Source organism: Archocentrus centrarchus, chromosome 19 (assembly GCF_007364275.1).
Source record: "Archocentrus centrarchus isolate MPI-CPG fArcCen1 chromosome 19, fArcCen1, whole genome shotgun sequence".
Taxonomy (NCBI): Eukaryota; Metazoa; Chordata; class Actinopteri; order Cichliformes; family Cichlidae; genus Archocentrus; species Archocentrus centrarchus.
Window position 1 is genome coordinate 3,471,934 of NC_044364.1, and position 13,289 is coordinate 3,485,222.

General features: G+C 41.4%; 2 protein-coding genes across 5 annotated transcripts; one reads left to right on the forward strand and one right to left on the reverse strand.

Annotated features, from left to right (window-relative positions):
* Positions 1 to 1,688: 1,688 nt before the first annotated feature.
* On the forward strand, positions 1,689 to 3,789 carry LOC115798538 (ankyrin repeat and SOCS box protein 12-like). Of its 3 annotated transcripts, none has more exons than XM_030755414.1 (3): positions 1,689 to 1,774; positions 2,546 to 3,313; positions 3,514 to 3,788. In XM_030755414.1, exons 2-3 carry the CDS (start codon positions 2,551 to 2,553, stop codon positions 3,663 to 3,665), a joined length of 915 nt encoding a protein of 304 aa, XP_030611274.1. In that variant the 5' UTR covers positions 1,689 to 1,774; positions 2,546 to 2,550; the 3' UTR covers positions 3,666 to 3,788. The 3 variants fall into 3 exon arrangements, with proteins under 3 accessions (XP_030611274.1, XP_030611273.1, XP_030611272.1); XM_030755413.1 differs by having other exon boundaries at positions 1,711 to 1,774; positions 2,543 to 3,313; XM_030755412.1 differs by lacking the exon at positions 1,689 to 1,774 and adding an exon at positions 2,090 to 2,132 and having other exon boundaries at positions 2,543 to 3,313; positions 3,514 to 3,789.
* Positions 3,790 to 6,775: 2,986 nt separating this feature from the next.
* LOC115798607 (uncharacterized) lies at positions 6,776 to 12,061 on the reverse strand. 2 transcript variants are annotated; one of them, XM_030755509.1, is made up of 4 exons: positions 11,944 to 12,061; positions 10,778 to 10,887; positions 10,496 to 10,681; positions 6,776 to 10,236 (listed from the first exon to the last, which is right to left on the reverse strand). In XM_030755509.1, the coding sequence occupies exons 1-4, from the start codon at positions 11,950 to 11,952 to the stop codon at positions 9,090 to 9,092; spliced, it is 1,452 nt and encodes a 483-aa protein (XP_030611369.1). In that variant the 5' UTR covers positions 11,953 to 12,061; the 3' UTR covers positions 6,776 to 9,089. The 2 variants fall into 2 exon arrangements, with proteins under 2 accessions (XP_030611369.1, XP_030611370.1); XM_030755510.1 differs by lacking the exon at positions 11,944 to 12,061 and adding an exon at positions 11,561 to 11,927.
* Between the last annotated feature and the right edge of the window lie 1,228 nt (positions 12,062 to 13,289).

Here is a 13,289-nt window from a genome sequence, read left to right on the forward strand (position 1 = left end):
GTGGCCAAAAGATTTTTTGTTAGATCTTGAAAGGTCACTTTCCTGCATTGTGTCCACACACTGTTGCCTCAGCAAGACCTCACCACCTACCCAACAAAGGCTCTGTGACGCACACGTGAAAGAATAGATATAAAAGAGAGGATGCCATCTGGGTTGCCTGGAGAAGGAGCAGATGATGCAGAGGGTGGTGATAAGTCAGCCGTGGGTTCGAATTATCAGTTTTTTGGAGGGAAACTCCTTCTTGCCTTTTTTTCTCCTAAAAGCCTAAAATTCTGCAGGAGTACCTGAAGTGGTCCAATTTCTTTGAAATATGTAACAATGTGTAACATTAAACCCCCCCCCCAAAACCACATTTCAGAGGAAAAACATGAAAACTAAGATTCTGCCGACATGCAGCTCTGCAGGCTGACCGCTGTATAACCAGCACGCCAGTTTATTTTCTTTCATGTCTGCACATTTTCAGTGTTTTTGGCGTTCTTTTATAGTGTAAAGGACAAGGGTAAAGGTAAAAATGTAACAGTTGAGTTAAGCATGTCAGGCCAAGAATACACGATTCTGTTTTAGTTTATCAGCTCTGGATATTGATATTAATAATGTTGCATTCCTGCTAAGGAAGGACTGCACGATGTAGTGGTTATTAAGACGAGGAGCAGACATGTCCAGATAAATGGGAGGGTTGTGTCAGGAAGGGCATCTGCTGTGGGTGACCCACTGGGAAATAAGGGAGCAGCCATACGCACCCACATTTTCCAGCTGGTCTTCTGTTCTTGTTCAAAAATTCTCCAGAATTTCAAAGTTTGCTGCAAATATTTGTGTTTTGGGTGACATTAAGGAATCGTGTCTGCTTATAAAGTCCGATAACAATCACAGTCAGCTGTTCCTGAACAGCAACGTGAGTCAGTACTTCTACACTTGAAAAAGTGGGCTACAACTTCATAGATTTTTGAGAGAAAAACATCACCGAATTATTTTAATAACCTCTCAGACAGGTTTGCAGAACTAGCCTCAGCCCACCTGGTCTAAGACTAGCATTATCTAATTAGAGCTGAACACAGAGTGACACTTTAAATGAGAGCAGCTCTGCAGGTATTTGTTCATGAACCAGTATTCTGCCAATCACAGTGATGATGCGCATTTGCCTAACAAGTGAAAGGGGTTTAAACCTGGGAGGAGAAACAAATCTCTTTGTGGCTGTGTCAAACCAAACATGCAGAGGAGCGTGCTGTGGTGACCCTCTGTGAACAAGGGAGCAGCCAAAACATATAAGCGTTTAAATGCAATTTAACAAAAATCCATTTCAAATAAACTAATTTAATGCTATAAAATAACTACCCAGAGTGTCAATGTGGGTTCTGAATGGCAAGACTTTAGTTTAAAATGGCCTTTCTATTATTTTGTTTCACACTGTGACTTTTCACTATGGTTTCATTGTTTTTAAAAGGTTTCCTTCCATTAACTCAACAATGAAGTGAATAAAATTTCACAATAGTTTATGGTTGAAAATGGGCTGCTAATAAACAAAACTTGCATTAAAAATTAGATTTGCAAAAGTAAATAATTTTTTTTAACCAGACGATGCTGCAATAATATCTGCAAATTAAAAAAAAAAAATTTTTGTAAACAATGTAAAAAGTCCGCTGGCCTAATCTAAGCCTCAGCCTGCTATTGCAAGTAACCGTCACTAGAGGGCAGCATCTACTGCTTCACACAAACGCACCGAAGAAGAAGAACAGGAACCAGGAAGAAGGAGACTGTTGATGGTGACAGATCTCAGGTAATGTTAAACCAAGAAAACATAAAGATTTAGCTTTTTATTTTGTTGTTGAAATAAATAATGTTTAGGGATGGAGACGTTTGCTCTCTAACGGGATGTTTGGAATTTAGTTGGTGGTTGGATTTTTTTTCAAGGAGATATTAGCTGAATATTATTAGCGATGTTATTTACCATCCGTATCTTAGTCCTCCTGAGAGACGCTATGTTGTAGGTTGTGTATTGTGTGTTGTGGAGAGACGCGATGGGCACCTTCTCTCGTATGAGGATAATGAGTCGGCACCAAAATTCAACTTAATATGTCTCATTTCTTCCTAGACTGCAGCACCATGGGGGGAGATTGCAGTACTTGTAATGAATGGTTGGTGTCATTCTGGGAGCTTTTATTTATTTTATTTTATGCCGAATTTTCCAGAATATTCATTCATAAGTGAGCAGGGTCGATTAATCAAATGTATACTTAAGCCGATTAGTTATTGAACACAAAGCTGTAAAGATCTCAACTGAAGTTTATTGTAAAGAGTAGAATTATATATTTATCCTGTCAGGCACTTTTATCCCACTCAGAAAGCTGAAGCCTGATTTTCATTTCAGATTAACTTTGAACTGTATTTTTTAATGCAGAGAAGTGCTTGTTGATTTTGTCTCCTTTGGTTTGGGAACTAATGGGATGATGATGGCAAACAAAAACCCACAGCAGTGTTTGTGTGAGCACCAGACTTTTGTATATTTGCTATATTATTAATCGTCTGTCATTGTTTGCCTTTCCAGTAGATTCTATGCTCCGACTAAGGACCCCTGAGGAAGAAAAACGGAGTTGTGAAATTTCCCAGCTGAGACAGGCTGTGTTACAAAACAATGACAGACTCCTTGATGAGATGCTCTGCCAAGAAATCTACAAGAAAGTCATCAACTGCAGAGGTGGCTGGGGCATTGCAGGCACACCCCTGCATGCCGCTGTGTCTAAAGGCCACCTCGGCTGTCTGCAGGTCCTTCTAGCTCACGGTGCCCTTGTGGACTGCGTGGACGTGAAGGCCCAGACGCCTCTGTTCGCAGCCGTTCGAGGGAAATATCTGGACTGTGTGTTAAGTCTCCTCAAAGCTGGTGCCAACCCCAATGGGAGCTCATCCAACAACTGCTCCCCGGTCCTGACTGCTGCACGGGAGGGTGATGTGGAGATACTAAAGCAACTACTTAAACATGGCGCTGAGGTGAACTCCCGCTCCAAAGTCTTACTGTGGACCTCCAGTGCCAGAGTGTCCAGCGGGCCGCTTTACTTGGCTGCTGTTTATGGACACATGGAGTGCTTCAAACTGCTGCTCCTGTACGGGGCAGACCCAGACTACAACTGCACAGATGCCAAGCTGCTGAGCTCTGACAAGCAACCCAAAACTGTGCTGGAGATGTGCCTCAGGCACGGCTGTGGCGTGGAGTACATCCAGCTTCTGATCGACTTCGGCGCAAACGTCTACCTCCCCACGCTGATCATCGAAAAGTCGACGAAGCAGAACGAGGCTGTGGAGCTGCTCCTGCGAGAAAGAGGTATTGGAAAGATTCTTCACCACTTTCTCATTTCAGATCTTTTACCGGACTTAATAATGCAAATAAAGAAGTGCTAAAGGTTTTTTTCCTTCCTCTTCATTCTGTGAAGGAGTTAATGTAGTTAAAGTAATACATATAACATGCTGTATATGGTATGTTGTGGAACCGAGGCTATAGCTGTTTTCTCCTTTTGTCTCCAGGAAATCCGAAAGCCTTGACCTCACAGTGCCGACTGGCTGTGCGAAGACACCTCAGAAAGATCAACAAGATCCACTGCATCGACCAGCTGGAAATGCCAACAAGTCTCATCAACTTCTTGCAACACAAACCAGCCGCAGTCACTGTTCTGTAGATAATGAAGGGTAATTTATTATGTTACTTTTTTCTCATTTTAGCTTAAGCTTTTATTTGCAGACTCTTGACCCCCTTTGTCCTTTTTTCTAAATGCTTCTGTCAGTTAAAAAATAAATGTGTGAATGAGTAGTGTGTGTGTGTGTGTGTCCTGTTCTGTTATTAGTTCTTACTGGGAAGCTGTTTGATGTGAGTTGCGATACTTTGTCAAATTTTTATCACAAGTTCTTCATAAGAGCATTGCCTCCCACGTACTGCAGAGAGACTGATTTTTGTGCAGAATCACTCAAAGCAGTAATAAATGTCATTCAATAATCGCTGAGACATTTCTCCTCCATAAACCAGTAATCGAACATGTGGAGCTGCCCCTGTGGATGAGGGAGCAGCCAAAAATACCATTATGTACTTCACAGAACATGGAAGCTGTCTGGTTCCGGTGGTTAGAACCCAAAAGAAATGTTTGGGAGTTCCTAAGCAGAACGTTTCTGTCCGTGAATTATAATAAACGGGAACATAATGTCTGGAACAAATGAAAACAATGCAGAACAGTTTTTTTAAAGACTAATTTACACTCCAGAAAAAGCAGATGTTAAGCATAGTGGAAATACTTTTGTATGTACTGGTTAAACAAAGACAACAAAACCAATCAAGCTCATTCAGTCATTCTTCTGGAGGCAACAGTGGACTCAATTTCTAGTTTGTTGTTACCAAATAAGAGGGTGAAGTTAAATGAGTGAGTTAAACTCACCAGCCTGTTGTGTTTTTCTTCATAATCTCGTAGTAATATTAGAATATGCCAAAATGTCCTGGAGGCATAAAGATTACTGGAAACAGTTTCTGTGAATCATGAATCAGGGCTGCAAAATGTATAAGTACCTGCTTCTACTAGAGTAACACTGTAACATTTACTACAGTACATTTGAAAAGTGGCAGCATGGTGCAGTGGTTCACACATTTGCCTTAGATGTGAGCAGATGTGGTTTGTGAGCAGAGGGAGAAAAAAATTCAGTCTCAGGGGGTCACAGGAAAGTGTCCTCCTGAGTCTGTCCCAAGCCTGGACAAATGAGCGGGTTGCATGAGGAAGACCATCCAGTGTCACATCTGCACCAAATCACACATGCAGCTCTATCAGCTGCAGAAACTCCTTTGGAAATAAGGGGAAAGGAAGGACCAGAAAATGTATCTTAATATCCTAAATTTAAAATTAAGGGTGGGTGCTGTTATTTTGCAGCACACTACTAAGGAGTGGGACTTCCATCAGCCTAAATTCAAATTAATCACTGCTACAATTGATGTAAAGTAACACTGACCACGAACAGCACAGCTGCTCTGTACCAGTCCAACACAGTGCAGTACTATATACACCACAGTACAGCAAACTAACCTGTTTATCCAGCACTAAACTACAGTGTTTTCATGCAACCTTTGAATAACACAAAGTTAGCGTACCTCAGTTTGTTTTGCAGGATAACTTAACATCATATACTGATCCAATGTCTGATATTAAAAAAATGAGGATTACATGCAAGCTTTAAATTTCCAGTTTATCAGACACTGCTGAGCAGCATTCACCTTTAAATACAACCTCTCTTCTTCTTTATCTTCTCCATCTCGGAGTGAAGTTAGTTCTTATTCCTCACTTCTCCTTAGCTAGCAGATTCAATTCAATTCAATTCAATTTTATTTATATAGCGCCAAATCACAACAAACAGTCGCCTCAAGGCGCTTTGTATTGTAGGTAAAGACCCTACAATAATACAGAGAAAACCCAACAGTCAAAACGACCCCCTATGAGCAGCACTTGGTGACAGTGGGAAGGAAAAACTCCCTTTTAACAGGAAGAAACCTCCAGCAGAACCAGGGAGGGGGGGTCATCTGCTGTGAGGGGGGGAGAGACAGGACAGAAGACATGCTGTGGAAGAGAGACAGAGATTAATAATAATAACATAACAATACACTGCTCAGAAACATTTTGTGTTTTCTGATATTTGTTGAGCCTTTTTCATCTCTTTATAAGCCCTGGTGATGGATACACCAATAGGATTGCCTTTTATACATCATAAAATATATATTTTGCTCAGGTGATGACGTGGTAAAGCAGGAGCGAGAATCTTCAGTTACTATCAGCTCTGAAATGCAGAGGACTGCACTGGCAGGGATAGCGTTAATGCATTTTGCCTCATGTGTTCATCTGTCTGTGCTGACAAACCTCTTCGTTGGTGATTTGTGAACTTTCAGTCTCGCTGTTCAAACCTCTCCCTCTGTGAACGTTTAGGTTTAAGTACCCAGTACCACTACTGCTGTTCAGTAACTGTGTTCTGCCGTAGGCGAGTTACCTAAAAGTTTCTCCTTGTAATCCCGTTACTTCTTAGCTTGGCATGTTTTGGGGATTTGCTTTTCAGAGTAAATCCATGGTGGAAGGAATCTTTATAGTTTTTAAAAACAAAGTCACTGTTGCCATTAAATGCTACAAAAACCTAAAATTGTTTAAATCATATATTTTTCTAGTACTTTGTTAAAGGGAGGACGTGTTATTGCTGAGTTAGCAGATCTGTGGGTAAATCAAAACACTTTGATGGGGTTTTGTTTCTCAAGCACACAAAGTCACAGAGGAAGAAAAAAATACAGTCCCAATGATAACTGACTGTTGAATATGGAAGGCCATTTTTAAAAAATAAATATTAAACAATGAATGTTAAATTTAATAGGAGTCCCACTCTGTGTGTTGGTTTAAGTAAATTATCTTATGTAAGTCCCCCTGTAATACCATTATTTTACATTATGACCATGAACAAAGTTTGTTCAGTTTGTTGTGTTGTTACTCGTGCAGTCGAGTAAACATAACGATAAGAAAAAATACATTTAAGATAAGATAGTGTTTATTTGTCACATGCACAGTTATACACAGTACAATGCACAGTGAAATGTATTTTGTACCTGCAACCATATATACACACACATATAAATAAGAATAAAAATAAAAATAAGTAATTCACACTATACACTATACACACTTTTACACAGGACTATAGAATATTATATTATTTACATAGTGCAATAATAGTCCAGTTAGGGCTCAGAGTTGAGCAGACGGATGGCCACAGCGGCTTTTATGGGCAGTGGAGAGAGACAGGAAATGGGACACACGGGCAAATTGGCGACGGGCCGGGACTTGAACCCACGCCGCCCGCACCGGCTTCACCACTAAGCCACCCAGGTGCCCCCCACAGGCTGTCTAATATGTTGAATGAATGTTTATTCTTTGTGATCGGTCATAAATGCATGGTGAAAATACACATGATGAGGCAGGAAATACCGTGATTCACCGATAGGGGGCAGTGCACCCTATTATCCTTCCAAAGAACCATCACATTATAATGCTGATCATATCTCACATATCTCTTTGTCCTTTGTTTCATTTTCTAATTTATTTTTATTTGGTGAAAAAACAGAGAAATTTACATTTAAAAAAAAAAAACAAAAACTGTCCTGTTGTCTGAGCAAAACTGCAAGGTAAAGACCCTGCAGTATTAGGGAGAAAACCCTGACAATTGGACAGCCCCCTATGAGCAAGCACTAGGCGACAGTGGGGAGGAAAAACTCCCTTGTAACAGGAAGAAACCTCCGGCAGATCCAGGCTCAGAGAGGGGTAGTCATCTGCCGTGACTGATGCACTAATTTACTTTAAAATAGCTGAAACTAGGGATGTGCTGGGAGATGAGCTACAACACAGTCCACAAAAACTTCTGCCTCTCTCTCCAACTGAAGATCTCCTGCGGAGGGTGGACCTGCCAGTGGGGCTCTAGACAGGGCATCTGCTGTGATAAGGTTCTTCCCTGGGACATGTATAATGTGGTACGAGAATCGCAGCAGCCGCAGGCGGAATCTCAGAATCCGTGGGGGAAGATCATCCAAGCCTCTTGTGCTCAGCAATGGAACCAGGGGTTTGTGGTCTGTTATTACTGTGAAGTATAGACCCAGAAGATATGATGAGAGTCTGTCACACGCCCAAGTGACTGCCAACGCTTCCTTTTCAATTTGGGCGTATCGTTTCTCTGTGTCTGTCAGTCCTCGTGAGATGTATGTGACTGGTCGCCACGAGCCATCTATCTGTTTCTGTGTGAGGACAGCACCAATACCATACGGCGATGCATCAGCAGCAACCCTTGTTTCGGCTGTGTTGGAATACTGAGTGAGCACTTCTGGAGAGCTCAGTAACTCCTTTACCTTCTGAAAAGCTGTTTCTTGGGGCTCTGCCCATATCCATTCGTTTCTGCCTTTCTGCAGCTCTTTCAGTGGAGTGGTTAATGTAGCCAGCTGTGGAAAAAACTTTGCAAGGTAGTTGGCCATGCCCAAAAGGCGTCTCACCTCCTCCACACAGGTAGGTTGTGGCAGCTGTTGGATAGCCTTGACTTTATTTGGGTCGGGCTCTATGCCATATGCTGAAACTTTGTGGCCCACAAACATGATTTCTTCCTTTGCGAATTCACATTTTTCATTCAGAGTGAGGCCCTCCTGTTGCAACTTCTTGAGCACACGGTGCAATCTCTGGTCGTGCTCCTTTCTGTCTCTGCCATATACTAGAATATCATCTGCATGACAGATCACTCCTTCAAAATCCTCAAGCATCTGAGACATCCTCCTCTGAAAATGTTCCGGTGCTGATGCTATGCCAAAAGGGAGTCGGTTAAATTGATATCTCCCAAAGGGGGTAATGAAGGTCGTGAGGGGCCTTGACTCTGCTGTGAGGGGGATTTGCCAGAATCCAGATCTGGCATCCAGTTTTGTAAATACTTTGGCATCTTTCATCATTGCCAGTTTGTGATCCACTGCAGGTAAGATGTGGCGTTCTCTTTTTACAACAGCGTTCAGGGGTGTGAGATCCACACAAATCCTAGGTGGCTTTTTTCCAGGTTTTGGGATAACCACCATCCCTGAACACTATGCTGTTGGCTCTGTGACCTTTGAAATTACACCCATCTCCTCCATTCTGTTCAGTTCAGTACGAACTGCATCTCTGAGTGGTAGAGGGATCCGTCGAGGGGCGGAGAGGGCAACAGGTGTGGCTCCCTGTTCTAAGTCTATATGATAGGGCTCTCTCAGCTTCTCCGTCTGCTCGCCCGTGCCGTGATCTAGCAACAGTCACTCGCGCTGCCGCCCGGTGAAAGTAAAAACACCGCAGAGAGTTGTAGTCCGTCACTTCTGACACCATGTATAAAGAGGACACTGGACGCCATTAGCTGCAGTTCTGAACAAAGCTTTTACTCCACCCCCGGAACATGTACAGTCCACAAAAACATTCAGTATCGAAAAGCCTTATGGGAAATGTAGTCCCACTGCTACAGTTTATACTCAATTTTAGACATTTAAGATGTCAAGAGTGATTACAAGGTAATTTTTCAAGAGGAATATTCTCTTGTTTCTGTCATTCACTGGTGGTTGTGCAGCAAGTGGATGCCTTCCTCAAAGAGCTAACTATGGAAGAGAAGGTCCTCATGAAGCAGCTGCTCTGTCTGTTGTGTTGATGGGAGGGTGTGGATCCATTCATTTCATTTTCTTTGCTGTGAGACTCTGCTGCTTCGTTCTCACAGAAATGAACTTTATTGTTCCTTCTGAAAATCCTCCATATATTCTTTGGTTTCTCTATTTTTGTAAGCTGCGCTTTTAACGTAATTGCAACAAGTGCGATGAAAGATGGATCAGCGTTTGCCATCCTATACTGAAGCTCGTATTTGGATCCAAATTTGTGTTTCAGTTCCTTGTATACGGCTTTGTGCAGTTTTTGAACATTTTGTGGTAAAGCGTAACTCTGGTCTTTCATAAACCGCTCTTTTACACCAGTTAATATCGGTTCAAAATTGATGTTTGCACCTGATGTCTGGGTTTTCTTAGCAATGTAACCAACTAACTTTGCAAGAAACATGATGAGAAAGGTGTCAACCTCACATAGCGGAGTTTGGCTCTCTGCACTGGTTTCTGCACTGGTCTCAGTGATATTCTCAGAGCTGCCCTCTGTGCTGGTTTCTGCACTGGTCTCAGCGATATTCTCGGCGATATTTTCGGTGATATTCTCAGTGATATTCTCAGTGATATTCTCAGTGATACTCTCGGTGATATTCTCGGTGATATTCTCAGTGATATTCTCATGGGGATGATATGCTTGATCATGAACATAAGCAGGGTAATACTCATTGGCAATTAAGTATGACCTGCCATGCATCATGTCATAGATATTCATTCTTAAATTGGGCTGATGGTGGAAAGTAATGGGCTTTTTGCATGTTGTTATGATGTTGACTACATTCTCACACATTTTCCTATCGACTGAATGTGATGCTGACTCTGATCGCAGACGAGCTGACCCTGTGCAGTAACCCAGGACTGAGTTCACTCTCTTTGCAACCTCAGCTGAAAATAAAGTACGGAGTTTGACTAAGTCAAAGGACTTAGTTTGTACAGCAGGCTCGAGGTGATGGAAACTGCATTCAAGGATGTTTCCAACGCAGGCCTCAACATCATGTTTTGTCACCCTGCAGTAACTGCATCCACTCAGCAAAGGGTCACTTATTGTCCTTAAAAAAAGAAAAAAGAGAAATTAGTCAGGACTAAAGTCTCACACACACACACACACACACACAGAGCTTGTATCATTATTCATAAGTTAGGGGCTTCATTAAAACAAATCCAATGACTGATTTCAAACATGATGGAAAATATTCTGAGAAACAACAGGAAGAAAAACTGTTTTTTTTACACTCTGAGAATCACCAGGATCACCCGATGATCCGTGTAATACAAGCGTGTAGAGCTGAGTTTGATTTGAGAACTTACAGGTAAGTGTCGGTAGAGGTGCTTGCAGCCACTTCAGGAACACGTATATGTCGGTGAGCGGTAACCTGGGGTTCTATTTTATCAAGTATCACCATGGTGATGTGTCCTAAAAGCATCTGGCAAATCTTGGCCAGCAAAACATCCATTTGTGATTCACTGACACCATCGTGATATGCCCACCAAAGCCTGAAAGAAAACCAGATTGATTGAATAAAACAAACCTTTTACCACTGTACATGTGTGTATATGGTGAGAATTGATGCCTTAAAACTTATGACTTACCAGTCTGATAAAACAAGCCTATAGTTGTCGCAGGGCACTTTAGTGTCTGTAAAATCCAACGCTAGCAGGTCTATATGACTCTGGCTGCTTTCACTTGGTTCATTTGGCGTCTGGAAAGAAAAGACAATCAGGGGTTAGTGATGAGGCAATTTTTACACATCAACACAAAGTTCTCATCATGATGGGACTTTGAAATCACAAAAGCTGTCTGCATCCAAACACAACAGATAAAAGATGTAACCTGAAGCATTAAGACTGCACGAGAGAAAGTAATAATTCAATTTTACATATTAACATGTGGAAAATATATTTATACAATGTCCCCAAAGCATGACAGAACTCAAGATTTTAATGCTAAAGTATAATTAGTTATCCATGAATTTACAAATTTGCTGTTTTACAAGAAAAGCATAAAAATGGCAAAGCACGCGATTGTGCTTCAAGTAAGATGCCACGTTACAGTTACTGACTTGTATTCTTGAACAGAAAATTTCAGTTTCGTGGTTGAAAGCATAGACATATATACGTAGACGCCTCGTTGACTGTGTTGGTGTAACTAGCTGTCTGTCTGCCATATTGGAGGAGGCAAAGCTGAGCTGTGGACTAATACAAGTGAATGAATGGACTTAACTTCATAAAGCGCCTTTCTACAAAGTTATTTAAGTTAATGCGCTCCTTCACACATTCAAATATGCACTAATATACACTGGGAAACTGTTAGGCACAAAAAAATACTTTTGTCAAAATGTCAGAATGGTCAAATACGATCAAAAACTGTTTTACCCGTGAAAGGTAATCCCATGTGATCCCGTTTTGACTGTAAAATGGTTCGAAAAACTGCACACAGCACCAGAGTGCAGCACCTCTCTCATGTTATGTTGGCCGCTTTTGCGACCTCCATGGCGGCGACGTCGACATACGAGTCAGCGCTCAGTGCGTCTACGTATATATGTCTATGGGTTGAATGTTCTGCTCGATTGATTTCTGACTTCTCAGAAAGCGTGAATTCAGTTTATTTGCCTCATAAGTAAGAATATCATTTTTAGGTTTTAAGCAAGTTTTTGACAGATTTCTAAAATATTTGTGTTTTCGTTTTTTTTTTTTTTTATGACAGGTGGTCTGATAAATGTGCTGAGCACTGTATGTGATAAGATTGTTTCCCTTACCTGGCTCATATTTCCATATCTGGGAGTTTAGTCTGTGAATTCAGTCTTTAGTTTTGTGCAGTTTGGCGCTTTCTCCACGTTTTCCAAATCTTTTGCTCTTCGTTAATTTCTCACCGTGAACATGTAGCTAAGAAAAAACATCAAAGGATGACGTCATTTCTGCCGAACGTTTGAAGCACCCGTGCGCGCGCGCACGCACGCGCACAAAAAACAAAACAAATCGTGCCGGCACACACGCTGACGTCACTTGCGGTTTCGTGTATTGTTAGTGACTCTCCGGGCCTACAGTGTTACTTATTAAACATGTTCCTTAGTCATAATAGCGGAATTTCCTATTAATTTACCAACTTCATACAATAATTTTGGTTAATTTTTATTCATTCATTCAGGTGGCGGCGGTACCACATCAAAATACAGCACTGCCCCCTGTCGGCCCTTACGAAAATCCACTATGGTTTTTATGCAGTAACCATGGTTACATGGGTGCGGCACGGTACTTCCTGCCTCCCCCTGTGTATTCTCACCGTGCATTTATGACCGATCACAAAGAATCAACATGTCACACACATTAATTCAGTATATTAGACAGACTGTGGAACATCAGCATATGTAGCACATGTGTCATCAAACATGTATATTGGCGATATAAAGAGAGAGAGCAATGGGCATGCGCCAACCGCCTACTTCATTGTATGCGACACAGCGCCTCTAGAGGTGAGCCACAGCACTGCACTGCCTCGCTCCGCATTTCTTCCATGTGTTTGAACAGGCAATGCGAAGATTTCGCGATTTTGACCATTGAAGTGTTGAAATAATTCAGAAAACACTTTTATAAAACAGGTTTATAGAACAGTCAAGTGGTAAAATGTATTTTCATTTATCATTGTTGGTATTTTACTTGTCATGCACCCTGAGTGAACAAATACTTCTAGTAATATAGTGCAGATATGTAAATAAAAATAGCTGCTGGACAAGGGAATGGATCTGGATTCAGTCTATGGGCACAATGAAAGTCAGCACTAAAGTTCAAAATAGGAATAACAGATTTTTCATTGCACAGAAATGTGTTAAAGGTTCTTTCTCAAGACAATTAAATGTAAAAGAAGAAAAATCACAAGATTTCTCACTTTGTTATTCTTATGGCAACAGCTAAACAAGGGAATGGGTCAAATACTGTCTCCAAGCACCCAGAGGATAAGCCTTGAAGATCATTCTCAGACTGCTTCAGTCAGATGATTTTGGAATTGACAGGTAAACAAGTTCACAGCCAAAAGGCAATTCCTGTCTTTCTGTTTCCACTCTGGGAAAGAAAAAAAAAAATCATCTCAATTAATTTTGTTAATCAG

Excerpts from the sequence above, each read along its gene's own strand:
- LOC115798607 (XM_030755509.1), bottom strand. Across the intron at positions 10,682-10,777 it reads AGGCTTGTTTTATCAGACTG|GCTTTGGTGGGCATATCACG; the intron begins GTAAGTCATAAG and ends GTTTTCTTTCAG. Across the intron at positions 10,237-10,495 it reads ACCTCTACCGACACTTACCT|GACAATAAGTGACCCTTTGC; the intron begins GTAAGTTCTCAA and ends TCTTTTTTTAAG.
- LOC115798538 (XM_030755412.1), top strand. Across the intron at positions 3,314-3,513 it reads GCTGCTCCTGCGAGAAAGAG|GAAATCCGAAAGCCTTGACC; the intron begins GTATTGGAAAGA and ends TTTTGTCTCCAG.